A 24,026-nucleotide genomic window follows, 5' to 3' on the forward strand; every position below is an offset into this window, starting at 1 on the left:
TTATCCGCTTGTTCTGCTCTATCACTGCCATGTTCATCTACCATTCTCGGAGAATTTTATTCATCTATGCCCCAAGATTTACGCCTCATCCATTTGATATGGGTAGCAGAACACATAAGACTCAGTTTAAGCGAGTCAGGAGAGTCAATAGCGGCGGCGTCTCTTGAAGACCCGGTACTGAGAATCCTAAAACCTAGGCCATACATCATGGCTGCAAGATTTCAAAATGCTGTGTCCAAGAAGAATACGTCAAGTGATGTGTAATAAATAACACAGATTTTCAGTACTTTAGATTCCCTGGGCACAGCAGATGGTGTTCAATAAGAAGATTTGAAGTTTCGTTCCGGAAAATGTGTAGCCGAATACCAATTCCTAATTTTTTATTACCAAAGGTGTGGTTTGGTACCTTTCCCTTAATTTTTTCATTGGAGTGAACCTGGAACTATGGAACATTTCTTTATAGAGTGTAGTAGGTTCTACGTGCACAGAAAACGACATCTAGAAGGTCCCCTTTTCAAACTTGGATTGTTCATTACGCTTCCTGTGATACTGTCTCTTGGGGCGTCGGCACTAGGACACTGCAATAGGAGCGTACGTGATGCCATATCTTATTTTGTAAGTGAAACAAACAAACTGCCATTTTAAGTTTATCATTTTACTTTCCTCAATGTGAAGACAAAGATATTAACTTGAAATTTTAAAATATTACAACGTGTACATTTATATCGATCGGTATTCATTTACTATCATTCGAAAATTTTATTTAAATATTCTTGCGTTTTTACCAGCTGCCACCCGTTTCCTGGCCTATAGCCCGTAGTGAGCTAAGCCATATCCGCAGGCACCAAACCAAACCAAACCAAAGGTGAACGAAAGGAGGAGAACGTCATGGTTTCGCTATTGACCCGCTCTGAGGCGCTGGCGTCGGCGACACTCTCGCGTTTGCACCCACGCCGCTCGCCTCCGCGCTGCAGAATACGCGCTGTGCCCTCTTCCTCCACTCGGCTAACTCAAAAGCTTCCTTCCCCTCATCCTTTGGTCGCTTGGCGTATCTCTCCATCTGATTCCGGCCGCGTCGTACGCTTCCCTCCCCGGCTGGCCCGGACGACTCCCTTTCTGCAGGAGTTTCCCAGCGGGCCCAGATAACGTGTGGCGGTGGATAGAAAAGCGCCGGCGCCTTAGCGGCCTAGTCGACATCGGTCTCAGACGCAGAAAGGTCGCGCTGTGCGCTCCCTCCTTGCGTGCACTCTCGACGCTCTTTGCTTTCATCTCGACGCTGAAACACGTGAGCTCACAAGCGAGCACAGCATGTGGTTCGTTCTGTCCGCGTCGAGGGCGTTCATCGAACGATAGGACTTACAACGTCATCTCCCACTTCCGGCTGCCGAAGAAGTTCGTCGTCTGCTACGTCTGCAGCGTTTGAATTTCCGTCCTCGAGCAGCTGTGAGACCTGCACTGGAAAATGTTGAATGGTTAAGTGTGGGTCGCTTCTACGTGCATCGGCCGGGAGGACTCGCTTTTGACCGAAACTCTCACGGCACTTGGTGAGTCTCGATGCGCCCCGAACCTTCTGTTATTCGCACCGTGGCAGCTTTCTGCGAATGTTTGCATCAAACACAGGCTTATTAAACTAAGACGTGACCGAAAATGCTTTGCAGATAGACATTGCTTATCTTATTGCACAAACCGTGTTCTTTGCTATGCAGCGTATAAGGCATAATGCTTTGATTAGAGCAACGGCATTCGACTTGACAAGGCATCTTCGCACTTGGGTTCAGTTTACTCTGAGTGAGGCTTCGATAATTGCAACACAGTCGTCGCCTATGAGAAAAAGAAAATGGCTGCAATTATAAAGTTAGTTGCCTCGTCCTGAGGAACCGTTGTTTGCAGAATGCGCTAGCATGATTGAATTAGCGTCGTATAAGCGTTCTTTGTACGTCGTAGCACTGCGACACGACTCTAGAGCTGTCACGGTTGCCCGTCTGTGGTGCTTTGAGCGTCTCATGATGTCGGCTCGGGTATATTTGTAGCTGATTGCATGTCGACATCCCAATTTCCATTTCGCTTTGTTTTCATGTTGAAAAGTGCTCCTTTATCCCGCACAGCTTCACGTGTTTCGACATTGTAGGTAGGTATAGAGCCTACGTTTCTTCATTTTTTTTATTTTTCGGTCATTTGCACGTCTCTGTTAGATACTGTGTTTCACCCCTTTGCGAATATAAACTGCTACTAGCAATAAAACGCGCTGTCGATGACAAAATCTTCGGGAAGCCCGTCACAAGCGCTGCAAGATTGACGGCTGCGCTTACAGGCGCGAGAATATATGCCGACGTGAGAAGCACGTATACCTTTGCAGCCGAAGCCTCCTCCTGCGGCGACGCTGCTTTGCCCCTTCACGCTTAACTGTACCGAGGGTAAAGCTAGAAACTCCAGATGTACGTACGGGCTGATGTCGTAAATTGCCACACGAGGAGGTTGGGCGAATATGTTTGTACTGTAGCCGGCGCTGAAAATTAACAGGTTACGAGAATGCCTGCTTATAAATTTCTCAAAACGTAGGGAAAGGAGGGGATAAATTTAAAGCCATAAAAAAAAAACAGAAACGACAAGATGACACGTTCGCTTAAGGGCGCCACTTGGGCAACTGCATAGTGCTTTTCTGAGAGAGGCCGTAAGGTGCTGCGCAACGGCTTAGGTATACCTTATGAGAACCTTAATTGACGTTAAGAACGAAAAAAAATATCAGTGAAGCCTGCAAAACAGGCACAACAATTTAGATCGCTCACTTCAGTACACTCTAAAGAAAACTTTCTCGGGGAGTGAATGTAGAAAGAATCATAACTTCAAGCTATAGCTGCAAGTATAAGTGCACCGCTATGTCGCCCCGGAAAGGCACCAGGATCCCTGATTCTATACGACGCACAAAGCGGGCATATACTCCGTAAGTAACTAAGGTAAGGGTCGTCGCAGAAAAAATATTGTCGAACTCATGTCAGCGAGTCTGCAAAAGGCGGGTCGCTCTTTGCGGGACGTGATCAGGTTGCATCAGACAGATTGGAGAACAAGGAGCAGGCCTCTGAACGTTAAATAGACGCTGAAGGTAAAATACGAAGTCCAGCTAGAGCGAAAGACTGTGCTTCCGTAAATAATAACTCTTCATTCGTAGCGAGAACACAGCTTTATTGAGTGGCCCCACTTATACTGGGCTACGGTACTTTTGATATGACGTCAGCCCTGGCTAACCTCACAGACAGTGACAGAGACGGAGGACACGTGCTGAAGCGGGCGAGTAAAATTCAGGAGTACCAACCGGGGACCTTTGCTGGCAGTTTTCTAGGCAAGAAAAAGTCAAATATGGACGCACAGAAAACCACTCTGTACTTCTAGACCAATAATCTATCCAGATAAGTCGGCTTGTTGCTCAGTGTTCCTTTGAACAAAAAAAAGTATTAGCCGGCTGACTTCGGCAATATTCTCCAGCTCTGAAGTCATTTACTGCGACAGGAGCGTTCATTGACCGTGCACAGTGCGGTCTTCTTAAACACATGCATGCAATATGAACAATGTCGTGTTTACCCACTACGGTACTGCCAGCTATGGCTTCCTAAGAGCATGTACACACCATCGCAGTCTCTAAGGCTTCTGAAACCCCCGAAATTGACATGCACCAAATTCTCGCGGCAGCCCAAGAGTGGTTGCCCCAATTCTATTCTCAACTATACTTTGGGATGCTATCTGTGATTAGATTTACGAATAACGCCCCAACCGAGAAAAAGCATGGTTCATTTAGGTGTAAATTATGCCAAAGTCATTGCTGTGCTCGGTGCGTTGTAACGTTCTTAAATTCCAGTGTTGTTTTTTTCTGAACTATTTCGTGAACAAATTCCAGGTATGTAAAAAGTAATGGCCGTGTCTCACTAATATTACACGTCATCAAGTAAGAACTTATCGCCTCAAACTTTCAAGCACATTCTTTTTTCCTCTTTCCAGGAAGGGGAGATATGGTTATGCGTGTCGAAAAATTTGCTAAAAGCTGCTCAACATACTTTATGCTCCAGCTTTATTGGTCAGATCTTTGGCAGAACGCGTTAGCTTCACTCAAACAAACGTACGAGCTTGAACGAAAGCGCGTACTTTGCGCAGGCCGAAACAGGCACGTGCGTCAATTTCAGCATTGATTATAGGAGGTCTACGTTCCAGACCTTCGCAAACAGCCTCCATTGCCAAACAGAGGTGACCTTCTTTCTCGCCCGTTTTGTCTCCTCTCTCAGTGGATAATGGGCTATATTTTCCCGAACCAACGAATATGTCTAAAAAGACGCATCCACCTCGAAACCCCTTTCGATGCACTCTGAACCTTCGTGAACCCTTCCACAATGCAGTCAGAATCAATTAACCGGTCCTGAGCTCTGAATCCCCACAACCCTTGCCAGCTCTCTCTCTCTCTCTCTCTCTCCCTGCCTTCCTTCACCACACTCCCTGAGCTGATGTTCCTTCTGCGGGAACACGTCGAAGCTATCACGAATCTCGCTATTCCTGGATCTGGGCAAACACACGGGCCAAAAGCAATATGCAGAACAACGAAAGAGTAGTTGGTGCCGATTTTCCCGAAATAGAACCCGGCACAGGAGTTTCTTTCCGTTATACCCGACTTGGCTCCTCATTTTCCCGATACTTAGCGTGATTGCGCAGACTTTCGGATATGCTTCTGTTTTATAACGTCGTATTATACTGCACCGTTTCTTTGACTAAAGCTGAATCCGGTGTTCTGCAAGCTATGAACATGACGGCGATTAACCAAACGTTCTCATTTAGGAATGCAGTCCTTGTGTGGCATGCGTGCACAGATCTTTCAATGCAGACGTCTTTCGCCAGTTTCCCGCAAGAAAAGCAAAATTTCAAGCATGATATACACTGCAAAGTGATTTACGTACTTAAGGATCGATAAGCGGACACATCAGTCTATAACTAACACCATTACACCCGTAAAGGTGTAATGGTGTGAGTTACAGAGACAAAACACTGTTAAGTGCGTAAATGGGCTTACAGTGTACTGTAGTGGTTGGTGACGCAACACTTAGGTTACTGCACCAGATTTCAATATCTGCACTAATGGTTGAATACAACCTTTGTCCACAAAGTTTCGAGTACAATTAAATCACTGGTGTAGCTCTCCTTCGAAGTATTCTCCTTTGGAGTGTTATAATTTAAACTGCACGCCATGGTAGCGTTCAGTAGGCGGAGCGTTGTGGGTACGTCTTGCTCCACCGGAGCCTTTGCAGTGCAAGGCATGGAAGAAGGTGCAAGGAGCATCGCGAAGGAGCATAGGAAGCCTCCAAAGCTTACTGACGTCTTGGGCGCAGTTAGAGAAAACTTCTTTTGCCGGGGCTATGAGCTCCTTTGCTGCAAACACTCGCATGGGTATAACACACAACCTTTCTCTAAATGTCCAAGACGAAAATAAAGTTGAAAAATTGTTCGCTCTTTACACTGTCTGGCTTATATCTCAGGCAGTGCAAAATATATGTGGGGCAAGAACAGGAATATTTTGAAAGCCATGCTTATTACACATAACCATTTCGCCTTAAACCCCGAAATCTTTTTTGTCCTTGAAATTATGCACATGGCGCATAACTATTCGCGAGGCCATCCCTGAGTCTGTAGATGTAGAGCCTAGATCTCACCTTGTCCTCGTCCAAGCCCCTCGTCTTCAAGCACATCACTTGCCCAGAACCGCCATGCCAATCACGGGCCAGGTACCGTCGCTGTCGGCTCTGCAGCCCCTGCACGAAGTCGCGCACAACCACCACCACCGCCACCCGGCCAAGGACCAGTACCGCGTGGTGGTACTCGGGGCAGCACGAGTGGGGAAGACGGCCATCGTGCACCAGTTCCTGTACGACGAGTTCCCCGTCGACTACTTTGCCACCGTCGAAGAGGTGAGTGCTCCGACTGGCGCCCTCTGGCCTTCTAACAAGCACGCGCACAGACGGGTGGGTGGGCAGGCTGGGCAGGGCAGGCGAGATCATACCTACCACCAATTAAGAAACCCATACAGTGCACCCCCTAGCAGTTGGGGATGACCGTAACTTCAGCGCGAATGCATTTCGCAGCTTGTGTTAAAGACTAAAATCAAGACAATTGCGCTAACCTCAGGCACAGACGGGACATCCACAGCTAAGCAGACGGGATATCCCTGCTGCTAAGCGTCGATTTCGCGTTCACAACATCGGCCTTAGAGGGAATGGGTATGAAAGTGAATTAGCGAGTTAGCGAAGCGAGCTGGGCTTTGCGAGATTTCATTTTGGCAATTTTCAGCTTCTTCCACAAACCCACCTGAAAAGACACCCGAAAATAGCTTGCCGTGGCTCTCTCGAAAATTGTGGCGGCGTGCAACGGATGGTTAAGAATGCCGCCAAAAGGGATCCTCAACAGAGAAGAGTTGGTAGAGCGAGGGCGTACACGTCCCGAAAGTGCTCGAAAACGTTACACGTCTACGTAGAAAGCTTAATTATGCGCAAATAAACCCATGCTCTCCGGCAGGTGCGCGTAGCCAGTGCCTGAGAAGTCGGTGGCACTTATCGTTTGTTCCTTTTGGAACGGGGCAGCCTGCGGGTATTCAGAAAAAAACATTAAGTTTTGTTCGGCATATTAATGCATCTTCAACGCGTACACGTCACTGTGACGAGAAGGTTTTGTGACGTCGCGTGACAGACAGGTGAAATGGGTGCAGCCCGAAAACTTGACCAATAGGCGAGGGCTAATGGCGAAAAGGCGTCGAATCGGAAATAACTATTTTTCTTTTGTTCGGTCCAATCATGCATAATAAGTGCGTACAAGTCATATCAGATGGAGAGCTATCGCAGTTTTCGTGGCGTCGCGTGAGAGACAGTTGAAGCGGGGATGGTCCAAAAAAAGTTTTTGACCAATCGCGCAGGGCTGATTACAGAATAAGAATAGAAAAGTTAAAAATTAAATTATGGGGTTTTACGTGCCAAAACCACTTTCTGATTATGCGGCACGCCGTAGTAGAGGACTCCGGAAATTTCGACCACCTGGTGTTCTTTAACGTGCACCTAAATCTAAGTACACGGGTGTTTTCGCATTTCGCCCCCATCGAAATGCGGCCGCCGTGGCCGGGATTCGATCCCGCGACCTTGTGCTCAGCAGCCTAACACCATAGCCACTGAGAATAGAAAAGTTAGGAATAGCTCTACGTTATAGCGCCCCTTGTCCGCGCAAAAGTCAAACATGGGCTAGCCGGTACGTCGGGCCAAGATTAACCACACTAGAGTTTTTCTAGTTTAAAATTATATTGCGTTATTTTGCTATAGTTGCAGTTTTGAAAGTGACAAAGGACTTCATATTACCTAACTACAGCTACACTTTATAGGGTGTTTCGGGGTCTTACAAGATATTATCAAGCAATCATAGACACCTAGCCTTTCTTATACTTCAAAGACTTCGTTAAAGGTCTTCAACATTTACCCTTAATAGGCCATTGCCTGTGTTCAACGTGTCCATGCGGATATCATTTGCAAGAAATACAATATCACTTTAGTAAATATTATAATAATTACGTCAATCAACTTCTTCGAGGGAATTTGATGGGAGATACCGGTTCTAGAAAGTTCAATAAAATTAGCATAAACATCGAGCAGCATATAGCTCTTATAATAAAAAATCACCATGTAAATCAAAATAACTCTCGCCAATAAATTTGTTTATTTCACCTTATTGCACTCACGAAGTCCTGAAACATTGTTCCGAAATTCTTTGACGTTATAAATTTTGCACTGCCCGTCTTACGAAAAAGAACAAAGGAATCCGAGCCAGACTTGACTGTTTCTTCTTTTATCGTCTTTCTCATTCACGCAGTTCCACACGGCCGAATACGATTTGAATGGTGCCTCGCTCACGCTGGACATCGTGGACACGAGTGGCAGCTACCCGTTCCCGGCGATGCGGAGGTTGGCCATCACCACGGCCGACGCGTTCGTGCTCGTTTACGCCATCGACGACCCGGAGTCGTTCGAAGAGGCACGCGGCATCCGCGACCAGATCGCCGAGCTGCACTCGGCCACGGCGCCCGTGGTCGTGGTGGGCAACAAGTGCGACCTGCCCGCCGCGATGCGCCGCGTCAGGCGAGAGGTGGCCGAGACCATCGTCTCCATCGACTGGGAGCACGGCTTCGTCGAGTCCTCGGCCAAGGAGAATGTCAACGTGTTTGCCATCTTCAAGGAACTCCTTGCTCTGGCCAAGATCCCGTATGACCTCAACCCGGCCGTCCTAAACAAGAGGCGGCGCTCGCTGCCCGTCTACGCGACCAGCCCGACCATCAAGGACAACACGTTGCTGAAGAGGAACAGCTGTGCCGTGTCATGACTACCCTAGTGTCCCTAACAAGTCCCTAGTGTTACCTGAACTTCTGAGCACGCACGTTTACCTGTGTTGCCAGCGATTGGGATGTTTATCATCTGCGCTGTTGTGCGATACTGACCGCACAAATTTGCAGTGAAACAAAGAACTGCATCGGCCTGACCATAGCGAACGCTTTTGCCGGGCATAAATGCCTTTGTTCTACACTCAACGTACACGAGAGACCAAAACTGTGAAACCGCTATGTTCGCTAGGTCTTCGTTAAGTCGGGAACTCTTGTGTCCCCGACAACCAAGCCTACCAAAGACAATGAGTGAAATTGTGGTGGGAGGAACATTCTACATAAAAACGTCGTTGGTTCCAGTCTGTAGCTTGTGAAAACAAATAAATAGTGACTTTCACCTGTTAACAAGTGATTCTCCTTCGTCAAATTGACGACTCGGGCCTGCAATTCACTATGAGCTTAACAGTACGTATACTGAGCTTAGAGCTGGGATGTTGAGCAACCTGGCATTCACCTCGCGCTTCCACGATCAACACGAAGCCTAATTTATAGAGTGGTCCAAATAGACTGCTGTCGAAGTTGCTCTTGGCTATTATTTCCGACAGATTAAAGTTCCAGCTGCAGAAAAAAATATAGTATATCGCTTATGGGATTAAACTTCTTTCCTTTCGAGCAAATTCATTGCGGTGGAATTTCGCTAGTGAAAGCTGAAGTTACAAGCCGCTTGTATGCGCAGCCTAGGAAGCCCGGCATTAGCAAAAAAAAAAAAAAGAACGAAAGAAAGCACAATACTGCCAGCATGACACAGCAGAAGCAGCCTATACTTCTGCATAATCCACAGCTTCTCATGAGCATCGATACAATGGTGTCACGTATCCTCTGCGGTCTGGAACATTTTACCCAAGAGGACTGTCACACTGCGAACATAACCTTCACGGCAGTGAATTCTCGAGTTCATGATCATGACGGTCATAAACTGTGCCGCTGCCCAGTGAGTTCTTGTTCTTTACGAGTGTTGTTGCATCTCGTCGAAATAAATTGGCGCATTTTATTCATTACGTCTTCCACGAGAACCTTTAATCTACAACCATTGCGTCTTCTCGCCCATGCATTGTAAACGATCGTGTGGGCGTATGTCTAAGGAATCGCTCAACGTGTTCACAGTTGAAGTCTGATCAAGAGAGAGAGAGAGAGAGAAAGGGTAGAAACGGCAGGGAGGTCAACCAGAACAGCATCCGGTTTGCTACCCTACACTGGGGGTGGGGGAAAGGGGAATATAAAGAGGAAGAAAGAGAGAGAGTAAGCGCTGAGTACGTGTGGGAGGGACACCATACACAAGGACACTATAAACGGTCTCTTAAGCCCGTGCACTTCAAGTACTGCACTAGTGCACGAATCGCTTTTCGAGCCAGTGACGGGTGTGGCCACGGTCCCAGCAGCCTTAGGCCTGCTCTCGAAGTCGTAGCTAGTTAGTTGCCTATGATACAGCTGAAAATCAGGTAGAGGAGATGTTACTACGGGCGATTGAAGGTCATCTGAGGTGCAAGTTTTGAGTGTACTGCCAGTCTACCAGTTTAACGTATCGCTCTTTTCATCACATAGGCGGAACAAAACTGAAGCATTTCAGAACAGCAGTGTAAGAGCAGTGGCTTCGGCAAAAACATTCCTGTATGAGTGCTCGAATCGTACATGTCGGAAGACTCTAAATTAGCCGTTATTTGCTACTAAAGTTTTCTTGGTACGGAAATCGTGGTGAAAGCTGCAAACGCACAAGGAATTATAGAAGAAAAGGAAAGCCATACAACAGCTTTCTAATCTCACTTTACTTGCTCCTCTCTTGCAGATTACCTTTTGTGCTTGGGTGTGCAGGGAAAGAGTGCAATAAAGGAAATATCATGCCATCTGCGTTCTCCTAACCTGATGCTGTATATTGCAGAACAAGTGAAATTTGCGCCCGCCATAGCCATGTTAAGGGTCGTTTGAGTGAAAAGGTTCTGAAGCAATAAATTCTCGTTTTCAAGCTTTCTCTTGATAAAGCCAGTATAATATATCCCATTCAAACTTTAAAAATTTTAACAGTGTCAACGCGAGATGCACGTGACCATTTAAAACTTTTTATAGTGCATGCATCGTGCTGCAGTGCCGGATTGCATCGGGCTGCAGTGCTTTTACAGAACACTTCACAAGGTGACTTTAGTGCCCGATTTCTTCAGGACAATATAAACAAAAAATGAGGCAAATTATAGAAATGGCCATGGCCTCTGCCATAAGCCGGATTCCTTTCCGGCAATTGTTCATCTTATTCGAACCACAGGAGCAAGATGACTATATTGCAGGAGCAACATGACCGCTCTCTTCATATCTCAAGGTTACGCCTAAACTTTTCCGCTTATCAATCTATGCGTGATCGTTAGCTTGCCATTGAACTTCTTTGTTAACCTCCAGGTCTCTTCGGCATATTTTAGCACTGGCAGAATGCAATGCTTTTACACTTTCCCTTTTAACGACAGTGCTGAGCTCCCAATCAGGATTTGGTAATGCCTGCCGTATGCACTCAAAATTTATTCTATCATTCTGTAAATTTCCTTCTCGTGATCAGCGTTCCTTGTGAGTAATTGACGTAGACAGATGTACAAAGATGTTAAAGGCTGATGGGCGATCATGAATCCTTGTTCCCTGGTAAGGCTTTTGTACCATGCCTTTCCCTTCTGCATATTATTCTTCAACCATACACTTCCACGTTCTCGGTTTAGGCCCTGAATCATTGGCTGCAATTCATCCAGAGTGTTGCTGAACAGGGTAATGCTAGTGCAAGTCGAAGCTTCTTGAGGTATTCGCCGTGGAATCTCACTGCTATGTCTTCTCAGTCCCATAGCTTTAATACTCTTTATCAGGCAATGAATAGCAATGGAGAGACTGTTTCTCCTTGCCTGACTCCATTCTTGACTGATAACCTCCTACTTTGCTTCTGTAAAAACAAGGCAGCTGTAGAATCTTCGTAGAACACACGCTTGGCACCAAGAAGGTTTAACTGGAAACCAGCAAATACCCACTGCTGCAAGTCGACGTCAAAGAGTTTCATCAAATAGCGGTTCATACCCAGTCTCGCATATGTAGTGGCTCATGTCCGCGGGTGAAAGATTCGTTGAAGAGCAGCGCATATTTACGCTTATTCAGTGACTTATTTTGGTCGGACGGTTGGTTTCGAACTCTGTTCCCTCGGCACTGCAGCCCGATGCCCTAGCCATTAGAACACGGACTACAAATTGACCCAGGTTAGCGGGAAAACGGTTATATACAAATATAGGCGGAAAACATTGCGCCAGAACCCATCTCACGATGACTGTCGATGGTAATGCCTGAATATTGACTCAATATAGTGACAAAATGCTGCTTCCGTTAAAACTAGCTCTATGCATGAGGCTCGTACTGCAGTGGGACGCCTCTTTCACGCTTCCCTAAGAACACTCGGTCTACTGTCTGTGAGGAACCCTTGGCACGTGGCTTCGAATCTGCTCTCCAACGGATACATATAAGGGAACTTTTTTTTTTTTGTCATTCGAAAGCACCACGTTTGCACTGGCACATGCTTGGCTACCCAAGTTGCGTCAGAAACGTTCATTGAAGAGCAGCACCCACCTACCAGCAAATACTTGTTGACCCAAGATGGCGTCAGAGAGGTTCATCGAAGGCCACTGCAGACCGAGTGGCGCATACCCTGTGCTACAAGTCGGCGTCAAAAACGTTGTTCTAAAAGCGGTGGCTACCCAGTCCCGCATCTATACAGTGTTCCGCGTCGGCGTGAAAGAGGTTCGTTGAACAGCGTACTTGAAGCGGGCAGCTGGGCTAGTTGGAACATTGACATTTCATACGTTTCCAGCGCTTTAAAGCAAAGAGAAGATTGAGCGAAGTAGAAAGAGGTAAGAACTAGTAGGGCTCTTGTCTTCGACTGATTTTACCTTCAACTTCTGCACGTGTACACACTAGCGCACGTGCGAAAATCGAACAATGTCTTTGGGAACCCCCGGCCAGCACGTCGCCAAAGCCAAAGGTTTCCGCAAGTATAAAGTAATGGACGAAAATGATCCATAGCCAAAAAAGAAGCAAGACCACTTTTTTACACACAAAAGGGTAGGAAACTAAAAAAAAAATAAAATAAAGAAAAAAATACGACGAAAACAACAAACAGTCCGGGCACGTGGTATCCCCAGAAGTACTCCGACCCTGGCCGAGCCCGGAAGTACAGCCACGTGCGCCTGGACATAAACACGATACGACGCGTTCCGCCTCTCGAAGCGAAGAGTTGAAGTCTTCTTGTGTTACAATGAACGCTCGTCTTTCGCAAGTTCTTTTGTAATGTTCGTTCGAGCCCACTGTTTTCAGCGCTTGAACGTCGGTTCTCCGGTCGCTTAGCGCAATCACCAGTAGGAAGCAACGCTGTATCGCTTGCGGGCACACAGCTATCCGATCGAGACAATTTTACGCATGAGTGCATGAGTGTGCTGGTAAAAATGACCACGCAGTCACAAACGCAGCGCACGTACGAACGTACACTTATGCACGTGTGCGCCTTCCCTTGTTGATTAAGAACAAGCATTTCGCCCAATGTCTCAATAGCAGCCTTCAAGGGGCCGAGCATGGCTCATCAGCTTCGATATTGACTAGCGGGCATAACGTAATCATCAAACAACGGTCAATTCAATATAGTATTGCGTTATTGCCTGGCGCTCAGTAACTTTGACGCTTACCGTCGTAATTAAGTTGCCCTTCGGCCTCCACCGTGGAGCTCATTATAGTAGGTTCACAACGGGGGCTTGTTCGAACTAACGTATACGCCTGTAATCGGTGAATTTCGAGCGCTCTTATTGCCATAATGGTGGAATGTTAATGGCGGTCCCGTTGTGCGAAGAAACTTGTAGCTCTGTGGAAAGTCAGGTAGCTCATTCCCAAGAGTGGCATTAAGGTGCTAAAGCTGTTCGTCGAAGACCTCCTTAAAAATTAAATAGTAATGAATGCGACAGACAATGATGACGTCCCGAGCAAATGATGTGCAAAGGCCCATAAATGTTGTCGCAGTAAGAGATAGAGAGATTTATTTGTAGGAAAGACAGAGAAGTGGGCCTGAGCTATTGTGCTCTAGCCTGGTACTCTGCACAAGTGTAAACGACGAATTCCAAGAAAGGATGGGATGAATGATGATGACGATAGATTAAACTGGAGCAGAGATTCTGTATGAAATATATTTGGATACAACAGGGCCGTCCAAATTAATACATGTTAGCAACTGGTACCGGTGATGAAATAACTTCCCGCTCCACATCGGTAGTCGTACTGGTTATCGTTCTTTCACCGTGTACCAAGAAGGAACGAGCGCAAATATTTCCCATTTCTGCAATAACCAAAAGGGTATCCACCATCGTGGGTGCCTTGAGGTCCACAAGAAAGAATTCTTCAGAGCCATAATTCGAATTTAGTTTTTCGACTAGCCCTTGCGCCACACGCTAAAGATATTACAGGTTTCGTCTTTCCAGCGAGTTTAAGCCCGAAGGTGCAGATGGTAAAAGGACGACGGTATAGTACCCTTGCTACTCTCCTTTTGTGGTACCAAGTTGCTCACTGGTGAAGTCCTTCTTAACCTTTTCTTCAAACGGCGGCTTGACACCAGGGTAAAGTAAGTATCTAAGGCGATATCTTCTGTATATGACTTCGCAGGACACAAATGACGGGGTACCGGGGTCGAGGTGGTCAGACACGCTCTAAAACGATGGCGTGGTCATCCAGAGTCCAAACACACAATTTCTTGTTTTTCACAAACACGTCCGTTCATGTGGTAGTGCTTTGGAGAAACCTAAACTACACAGGATGGCCACCAGCTGTCTGAAAGGTGCATTGCAAAAGATTTTCTCACAGCGCGAAGAATCAGCATTATATGTCTTTTAGATGCTCCTTCGTTCCGCTGTGTTATCATTGTCGTCGACGAACTCGTAGTAATAGGAGTAGCAATACTAGCACCGAAAGCAACAAAATATCACTGGCGGAAAACATAAGTCTGTCAACCAAGCCAACGTTCTCGTGATCCTCAAGAATGTATGGAGCTTAAAATGGTATTTGAATGTAATATTCTTTATATCTACATGAATTTATCGTATGGTTAGCAAGTGCCTCGGACAATGACTTAGGTTGAGAGTGTGAAAATATAAACAGTGATCAAATATGCTTTGAACCGGCCTTGTACCTTGACAAGCAGGGTAGGTTTGGTCTTGCAACAGAGATGTGCCGGGATATCAACAGAAAGAAAGTGCAGCTTGAATATATTACATTTTCGTCTGCTTAGAGAGAGGCAAAATTTATTTGCCACAATTGAGTGCAAAGATGCTCTTGGCTTACAAGCGGGGAGGTAGTAAATGCGAAGAAAGGGGGTTAACCGAGGGGCCCTTTTTTATTAGTCATATCAGAGAAGCCAACAAACACTGACACCAAGGACAACAAAGGGGAAATTACTTGTGGGTAATAAATGAAAAGCGGGGAGGTAGGCCATATTCAAAATTTCGAAAGCTGCTTCTCGTTAAGACCTTATTCTTATAACTAATTTGGCTCGCAACTTACACTGGCCCTCTTTATGCCTCGTCTACGACACCGTCACATTCGGCCTCAGCTTCATTTATAGACAACATGGCACGCTTTTGTACTTCGTAAGAGAGTTCTTTAAACACAAAGCTTACGAAAGCCATTGTTCAGCCAGCCGCTTCTATTTGAGTCTCGCAGACAAAGTGACTTTCCGGTAGCTTGTACATGCAAGCCTACAAGAGCTCGCTTCTCCGAAGGACTTGAGCAAATGAACACTATGAATTCCAATGAGTGGGAGTCTTTCTATTAAGATTCTGGTACAGGAATTCTCCTGAGATGCAAATGAAATGACACCGAAATAGCGTCTGTTTGTTCCTCTTGCTGGCATTGTTCTTCTTTTAGTTACAACAGCCTGTGAGAATAACACGTATTGCTGGAACAACAAACAGAATAAATAAATTTCAGCATACGTGAAAGTTTATAGATGTGACTTCAAAAGTAGGCGCAGACGAACAGAACAGATCTGTGTTTGAGCAAATATTCTTGACATAACTCGTTGACGGTCGTCGTCAGCATGTTCTGTCGTGTGCGTGCTTCTTTCTTCGAGTGGGTGGTGCATTGTAAATGCCGTGTTATAAATGGCATCGCTAATGCCACAACGCTTACACGCTCAGCGTAGAATGCGTGTCGCCCAGCTTTGTCACCGTTAGGCACATCTCGCTCGCGATCAGATTTCGAGACGACAAGAAACAAGCTACGTCATCTAGGCCGACGGTACCTGCTCCGATCCAATCGAAACGCGAACAAGATAAAAACAAAACCTGAAAACACGGAAAGTGCACCGACAAAATAGAAGGAAATGTAAGCAAGGCACTTAACACTACCATGGGTTTTCGAAAGCACAAGGTGGTCGTGACAGCTTTATTTCTTTTTTTTTCTTCTGCTGGCAGTCGCTGCACTTACTATTTGTGTTCTGAGCCTCGTGGCTTTAGAGCGAACAAACTTAAAAATCCTAACGGTAGAAAAACCAACAAACTCCAGGTACTGTTGTGCATTACCCCTGTGCATTGTAAAGCAGAATACGATGGTGACAGCTCTATCTTCGTAGCAACCGATAAGAAGAACGCGTCGTCTGCTACTTATTCATGTTTTGTCGGCTGCGCACGGGTTCAACTCCCCTGTGTGCTCAATCGATGCGATGATATTCACCTATATACGCTCCGGAAATAAAAGCTTGCCCTGCGGAGCCTTGTGATCGTCCTAGATTTACCGTGACGCAGCGCTAGGGCTTCGTGTTCGCATGAAACTGACAACGTATGCAGGGCGTAGCAGATATTCCTTCCTGGCGTGAGCCATTGAATATACTGATAAACCAAGCAATAACAAAGATGCGACAAGGGGCTTCCCGGTCAAAGTTATTTGTCTCCGAATACAGAAACGATGAGTGCAGGTCCCGGTCTACTTGTGAGCGAATGCGCGATGTAGACTAAAGAGTTGAGCTTACAGTGATCCGTTACCCGTGACAACGACAATGACACCTTTCTTTCCGTCCAACTCCATCCAATCGACCCAGTCCTTTCGAGTCAACAGCATCGCCCAGGCATTCTTGCTCCTCTGTTTTTATCCTTGAGCAGATGACCCACTTTTCTCTCTCTTGCTTAGATGTAAGGTCAGTGTAGGGTGTAATAAAGCTAGGCCTGCAGGTTATTGGTGTCCTACTTTTACCAGCAGACGCAGAAGGAATTTCAGCAGAAAGAACAAACCCGATGGCTTCGTCGTTAAAGTGTGAGGCGCACAGCTCAAACTGAAAGCTTTTTTAAGGTAACTTCGCCGCGTACTTGTTGCGCGAGCTTTCTTTTCTATTCCCCGAGACATCTCCCATTCTATTGCAAAGGAACATATCTGGGGGCGCTTGCATTACGAAGTCAAACTTTGCTTGTTTGTTTTCTACTTTTTATTCGCTTTACTCTCTTCTTGAGTGAACTCTTAAGCTTTAGCTTTAAAAGTGGAACGCGATAGATTTTGAAGATCCCTGACAGCTTGTCACGTTTCCCGGCAGCCGCAGCTTTCTTTCGGATGCGCGGAGCCAAGCGCGATGCCGTTGTTGCAAGGAACCGAGCAGAAAAGGGGTTTGTGTTTGAGTATCCGCGTAACAGAAATATGTTTGCTAGTATAATCAAATTAAGATGCGAGGCTATCACATCTGCAGGTTGCGGTTAAGTCGTACTTTAGGATCTTGCTGACGTGTTTTATTTTAAGGAATTCAATCAGTTAAGTAATGCCTCTGCGACACGCAGACCGCCTCCGTGGTTGTGGTTAGGAATGCTTTTTCACCAAGCGACGTCCAACGCCGACATCGGATTTTAATGCGACACGGGGCGCTTGACGCTGTCGCGTCAAAAATAGATGACGAAGTATCCTTAGCCGTCATTTTGCTTGACCCAGAAGCTCGAGGCATCCTCCACAGGAGCCGTTGCCACAGCAACCAGGACTAGCGGCCCTGGTTTTCTGCATCTGGTAAGAGCGTGGCACATAATCCCTATCTCTGCGCTTTGTACACATGGCTCCTCCTCATTTGCAATCATTCAGACGAAGCTCAGAAGAACCAGGGTCATATGGTGCCATGCGTTTCATCACTTGCATGTATTCCTTCTTACCTGCTTTGTACTCCAACCCCATCTTCCTTCTCTGCCATAGTGCACCGAATTATCTTACGTCTTTCACCACTTTTAGTTATTTCCCCCCTTTGCACTAGAATGCATTAGATTGCACTTATCTGCACGGGTACTGTGGACAGTTTTGTCACTGCGCCTGGTTAGTGGCGTCTCTGGTTTCCTCTACGAAACCAGAACGCAATGCGCTTTCAGCCACTCACATCGAAGTCAAGTTAGCTGGCCGTAAAACGCAGGTCGTTTGCGGCGCAAACTTAGATTCATTGTCCGATCGTCGAAGCAGAGGACATCGTCTCGAGCGTCTGGCATTGTACTCTGCTTGGTGGCTTGTAAGTACAGTATGTTTACCGCACCGCCAAGGAACTATTGCTACCTGTGGCCGTCGGCAGCAAACCTAACGTTAACTGTCCGTCGTACTGTGATCACCTTACCCCTGAGTTGAGATGGCCCTAGTGTAACGATCATGTTCTTTTTCTTTCATTTTTGTTTGTGTGCAGCTTATCTTACCTACACGTGTTGAAAAAGCGAATTAAATTTGTCGCTATAATATACAAACCAATTTAGCAAACGTTTTACACATTACCGCGCTCAGGCGAACGTCCGCGCATACATAGCTGTGTATTGTTCAGAAACTTTTTTTCGTAGTATTTTTGCTGTTGAGCTACGTAAAACTACAGTGCTCGTAAAATCGGGCTTAATAGCTCCTGTCAGTAGCAGCGTGAACTCGCAGGTGTTGGAGCCAAGACCACCCGAAACGCTGACATTAGGCTAAACCAAGAAGGAAATGAAAGATTTGGAGCTTGAATACAGAGCCTCCGCCATACCAGAGTTAACGAAGTTTTGCGTTTTGCACAAAGTGTCTAAATGCGTTCTTTTCCCTGCTCTATTCATGTGACTTAAATATTTGGGGTTTAGTTAAAACCTAAGTTAAAAGTGGATTGCACAAAACTTTTCTTAATCAGTATGCACACCTTGACTGAATGTTGAGGTGTGCATGTTACGTATATTCTTAAGACTCTTCTCATTTATGTGGCGAGACATTAGAGTAGATGGCTAACTTGTTTTGGAAGTTATGTACGAGGGCCAGCAGAGTTTCTGAGTACAAATAAGGTTCGGTAAACTCTTACACTATGTGTTTAATACTTTTATAAGAGAATATATTCTCTCATAAAAGTATTAACAATTGTATAACAATAAGCATTTATTTTTGAAAGATATTGTTTACAATATCTTTTAAAAATAAATTTTATTTGTTTCCAGGTGGACACGGACTAAATTATTAAGATCCCGGGGCTGCTAGTCCTAGAGGTTCAATATGGCGTAGTCACCTAAATCTTGTTATATACTCGAATTTTTTTCCTGGCTTACTGAATGTGAGTACGTTGCAATACCGACGTGTTTGGTCTTTCAGAGGGGCAACTGACTATTCTAGTTCCATTTGCTCTTTTTAGGGTCCCTATAACGTATAAAATACGTTATACGTTATAACGTAAAAAATGGTGGCAGAAATAACCAAGCTCACGATGACTGTCGACGGTAATGCGTTACCATTGAATCGACACAGCAATACGGTAGCAACACAACGTATTGCCACAGTCGAAGCGAGTTATGTGCGAGGCGTGTACAGGAGCGGGATTCCTCTTTCACGCTTCCCTAAGGCAACTCAGCGCCACATAACGCTGCCGCCGCGAAGCCTGAGCATGGCACCAAGTTTCCACAAGTGCGCTGGGTACGAGGCGGTCTTCAATGAACCTGTCGCCAACTATGGTTGCTGCGTGTGGCGCCTCTGAATGCGCGGCTAGCGACGGAACGATTCTCCTTCGCACGCAGTCGCGCTTCTAGTCTCGGAGGCCAAAGGCGGACTTCTCGGCAGCACCACTAGATGGCGCAGCGCGCTTACAGAGAAGCGCGAGAGAGAGGAGTCAGGCTGCCGCGCGACGCATTTCTCAGCTTCCACACACACCGGCGCGCCATGCACTCGGAGGCCATGCTAAGGCTTCGTGGCAGTGCCGCAAAATGGCGGCGAGCGTTATTAGGGAGTCGCTAAAGAGGAGTCTGGCTGCAGTACGCGCCTCGTACATAACTTGTTTTGGCGCTGGCAATACGTTGTGTCGCCATATTGATCCAATGCTAAACTGCGTTACCTTCGACTGTCGTCGTGAGATGGGTGCCGCCTAATTATTCTATTGAAATAATATTTTTGTGGCATTGCTATCAATATATTCGCATACTGAAGCATATAAATCTGTTTGAAGTGGTTTCAAAAGAAACACTAAATGTGTATAGTTCGTTTAGCGGGCTTGGTTGGACGTTTATTTTGGGGATGTCTCTGGGCTTTCGTTTACGTAGACAAATGCAGTCATACATAGCTAGTGCGAGGTCATCACTTTGTTCAGCTCAGAACATGAAGCTACGAATTGAGTTTCGATTAGCTCGTTCATTTCTAAGATTCCCTGCTCATGACATTTCTCCGATCTCCTTCACGGTAACAAGTCCATCTTTTCATAGGTCTCTAACCATCCTTTACAAAGTTAAGGTAATGCAATTTATTTTGGGCGTATTGCCTACGTGTCCTTAACTCTTAATTTATCCTTATTGTTTACGCTGCATAACTCAATTGTTCCTGTAAACCTCCTACGCGTTGTAGGGATCGACGCACCTTCCCGCGCCTCATCCTCCAGCTCGCTCGTAGTGATCAGCTTGGTCTCAGGGAACCGCCGCCCCACTGGCAACATGGCGGACATGGCTAGCGTGCCGGAGCTATAACTTCTCGCGCGAACCGTGCTTCTGCCTCCCGGCGACGAGTCATCGCGAGAGCACCCGTCACCCGGACGCGCGCTGATTGGCCCACCCAGTAATAGCGACCCCCGGGCGCCCTCTCTACCTGAGCTCTCTCCTGCTGACGGCTCAATTGGTTACATGAAACCCGATTTGCCGTAGTACAATGGGCGCGCCTACTGAATCGCTCGTGCGGTGAGCGTTAGCCCATCAGCGCCGTGACTGTCGCACAGTGTTGGTTACCTTGGCCTATTAAACCCGTGTTTGTGGACGGTCTCATTGCAGATGCTTCTCTATGCCGTGTTGGAGAGCCTAGAAGCCCTGTCGTGGCGCATGTGTGCGTTGCGGAGTGCAAGGGCGTCGGGCCCTTTCCTGAACGCTGCTCCTAGGGTACGCTTTGTACAAACCCATATCCACATAACTGGCACCGAAATCGGTTGCGGCATAGCATCAGAGCTAACCCCCTCACGGCCCTCGTTCCTTGTAGACCCCATGGCTAAGGATTTCATGACCTTCGACGTGAAAGGCGCCGACAGCACAAGGTAAGTTAGCCTTTGCGGCCCTCTGCTTTTGTAAATGTCGACCCTTCGGAAATGCATCTTAGTCCTACCCACGCCTGTCACAGGTTTCCCCAGCTGTTTGAGACGCGCTCGGCGAGCGCATTGTCGTCGACGAGGGAGCCATTCGCACCAAAACGTAGTTGTGGCGATGTGTGTAATTCTGACAGGGATGGTCCTGGCTATCTGACAAACCAAAGATTATCTATACAATGGAGCTTGGAACTACACTCGGCAATCGCGCTACTCCACTGCGCGTTTTTCCTATAGAAGTCAACTCGCTTAGCAAACGGCTTGCTTTCATTTGCACCCCTACTTTCTCGCCGAACTCACTCTACTCACAACATGGGGGGCGCTAATGCTTGCTTCCGCAGGAGGATTGAATAATCGGCGACAATTTAGCTTAGACTCTCGAAATGCAATGGCTGGAGGTCAGTGACCTGGCAGTAATATTCCCTTCGAGTGAGCAGCCGTTACAAAGTAAATCCACAAGATTTCATTGAAAATGTTGATGGTGGCAACCAAACACTGCATCCCGGTCTGTTAGAACGCCGAGAAAACGCTGTAGGATTACGAGAAGCAAACGACACGCTGAGCGAACTCTCGATCAAAAGGCGCCGACGACGTAAGCGCGAGCCCATCCCCATAAACAAGAGCCAAACAGTACAGACGGTCACGTCCTATTAGTTCCTGCGCCCACACGAGGTAAATGCTGCGAAGAGCTGGCGACGTTTAAGCCAAAAACACGCAGGTGAACGATCTCGATAGCCTAGCGTCTGCAACGCGGAAGGTAAACAGAAAGCGCTCATAGTTCACTTCCAGGAGAAAGTGCCGCGTGTGGTTACTCTTTCTGAAGTTTACTGGCGCCCTTCGCAGCAGCAAAGTTCAAAGCACGGCTTAAGCAACCCGACATTTTCGCTACTCGCCAAAGGTACAAAAGTTCGGACTCGGCTTCGCTTTCGGTTAGAATTTGTCAAAACAGCGCTTCCTAAAGAGGCTTGCAGTTATCCCTTTTTTCCTGTGACCCTGAAAAGTCAGGAACCCTCTTCAAGCATGTAGAGAAATGGAGAAATTGGTTGCGCGGGGCATTTCGAACCAATTTATCGCTTCCCTGCGAACTTCCGTATCATTTTCCCCTAAACCGGAAAAAAATAACTCCGTGCGTCTCTTTCGTGGCACCTTCATTGAGAGTGCAGTTGCTTCATCAATATCGACACTAAGCTATCGAAATCTGCAACATTCTTTCTTCTTTTTGTACAAGTCGCGCAATAAAGCAAGACACAAGAATACTGACAAGCATGGCCGAAACATGTGCACAGAAATCACTGACAAGCAGTTCGTCACAGAGTTTTCGAAATAGGACACCTGAGTGGCTTTCCCTGCACGAAAACAAACTTCAGTAGTGGGCTCTGTGCGCTCTTTTGTACTTTGTGTTCATTTATAAGCCCGGTTGTCGGCGCCCTCTAACTTTGTGTGCCCAGAATGTGAAAGACCTCTCTATTCATGCCTAATGGCTAGCGTCCACACTTGTGTCTTTTCTATCTTAGTGAGGATCCTTTCAAAAGTAATGACCGTTTTGACTTTTGTAGGAACGTGATGTAAGTGGAATGCTTTGTCGCGTACTAACAGCTGCATCTGCGGTGCGCGCTATCGTGCGAATCGCTCACACTTTGACATCTGAATTTCTTTCTATTCTCTCGTTTAGTTTTGTTTTTCTGCCCGTTGCTGAGAAAATAGCCCTAAGTTTTTGTTGGCTTTGCCACTAATCCCCTGCTTCGCGGATAGCAGCGAACAGGAAAAGGTGGAGATCACAGGACAACGGTGTACCAGCATATAGGCGAGTAGATATGTTGTCGAACGAGTAGCTTAGTTTGGCAATGATGTGTGTAAGATGTCACACCCGTAGCTAGGCCGCAAAGCGAGCAGTTTCTTTTTGCCATGGTATAAATAGGATGGCGGTTGTTGCTTTACTGCAAGTCGATAGAAGAGCTTAACGTTTGAAACAAACCTTATTAAGTTTCCACCAAGGGCATTCAGGTCCGCACCACCTTCAAAAAATTGCTACACTAGGATTGCATCACGTACTCCCTCGCGATCAGGAGGAACACGTGTTCAGATAGTTTTTGTTATGCAGCTAGCATTCATTCGCCCCTTTAGGGAAGTAACTTTCTATTTATCCTTTTTCCCGCGTCATATGGACGTAGAAAATTGTGTCTGAGTTGATATTCAGAAAAGCCTTACGTTGAGACAGCCAGCGTTTTCTTGTCTCGTCTTGTGAGACATGACATGAACACGCTAGCTGGCGCAGCGTCTTCAGTGGCAATGTGGTGCCTAAATACCGCGTCTTTTTGTACAAGGTAGTGACACGTCCGGTTACGCCAACATACTGTGTCGGAAAATGTGAAGGCGCGCTATGACGGACAGCGGGAATGTAGGTTATGCACTCGCTGTCGCAGCAAACATTTGTAGAGTGCGTATCTTCACGGGCATCGCAATATTTACATCTCAACTTAAAAGCGAAGGTAGAGCACTTACAGTACAGCAACACTACTGAATCATTCGAGCGCACCAGATAACTAGTTGTTTTCACCGCGCTTTCGCTTACGGTCAGAAATTGCTTTCCAAAACCAAGTTGACGCATCTGGTGCATACTAAAGGTATTAGAAGTTGTCCTTCAAAAAGTCTGGTGCAACTTCTCACCCTACAAAATTAGGTGCGTATTGTCGTGAAAAGGAATAGGACAAAACAAGGCAAATAAATAGGGCAATGTTGCCAATAATTAAAGTGCTCTAGTTATCGAAATACAAATTGTGCTTGTGAAAAGTAAGAATGATATAGACGGTTATCTGCTGATGGCAGATAACCGTCTTACATTAGCGGAGACGTACTTTATAGGAGGGTCAAAAAGCAGGCTCGAGGTCACAGTTTTGATCACGGCTACGGCTGGGTAATCACAATGGGAGATTAATGCAAAAGCGCTCGTGTTCTTAGGTTTAGGTGCACGGTAAAGACCCAAGGTGCACAAAACTATTTTTTATGTCCCCCACAACGCCTAATAATGAGATAGTG

General features: G+C 46.4%; 1 protein-coding gene across 2 annotated transcripts; it reads left to right on the forward strand.

The window, feature by feature from the left end:
- The first annotated feature begins 971 nt into the window (after positions 1-971).
- On the forward strand, positions 972-9,441 carry LOC126529194 (GTP-binding protein Rhes-like). Of its 2 annotated transcripts, none has more exons than XM_050176790.3 (3): positions 972-1,544; positions 5,701-5,939; positions 7,879-9,441. In XM_050176790.3, exons 2-3 carry the CDS (start codon positions 5,739-5,741, stop codon positions 8,383-8,385), a joined length of 708 nt encoding a protein of 235 aa, XP_050032747.1. In that variant the 5' UTR covers positions 972-1,544; positions 5,701-5,738; the 3' UTR covers positions 8,386-9,441. The 2 variants fall into 2 exon arrangements, with proteins under 2 accessions (XP_050032747.1, XP_054925650.1); XM_055069675.2 differs by having other exon boundaries at positions 974-1,544; positions 5,732-5,939.
- Positions 9,442-24,026: the final 14,585 nt, after the last annotated feature.

The sequence above is a fragment of the Dermacentor andersoni genome, chromosome 8 (assembly GCF_023375885.2).
Source record: "Dermacentor andersoni chromosome 8, qqDerAnde1_hic_scaffold, whole genome shotgun sequence".
NCBI lineage: Eukaryota > Metazoa > Arthropoda > Arachnida > Ixodida > Ixodidae > Dermacentor > Dermacentor andersoni.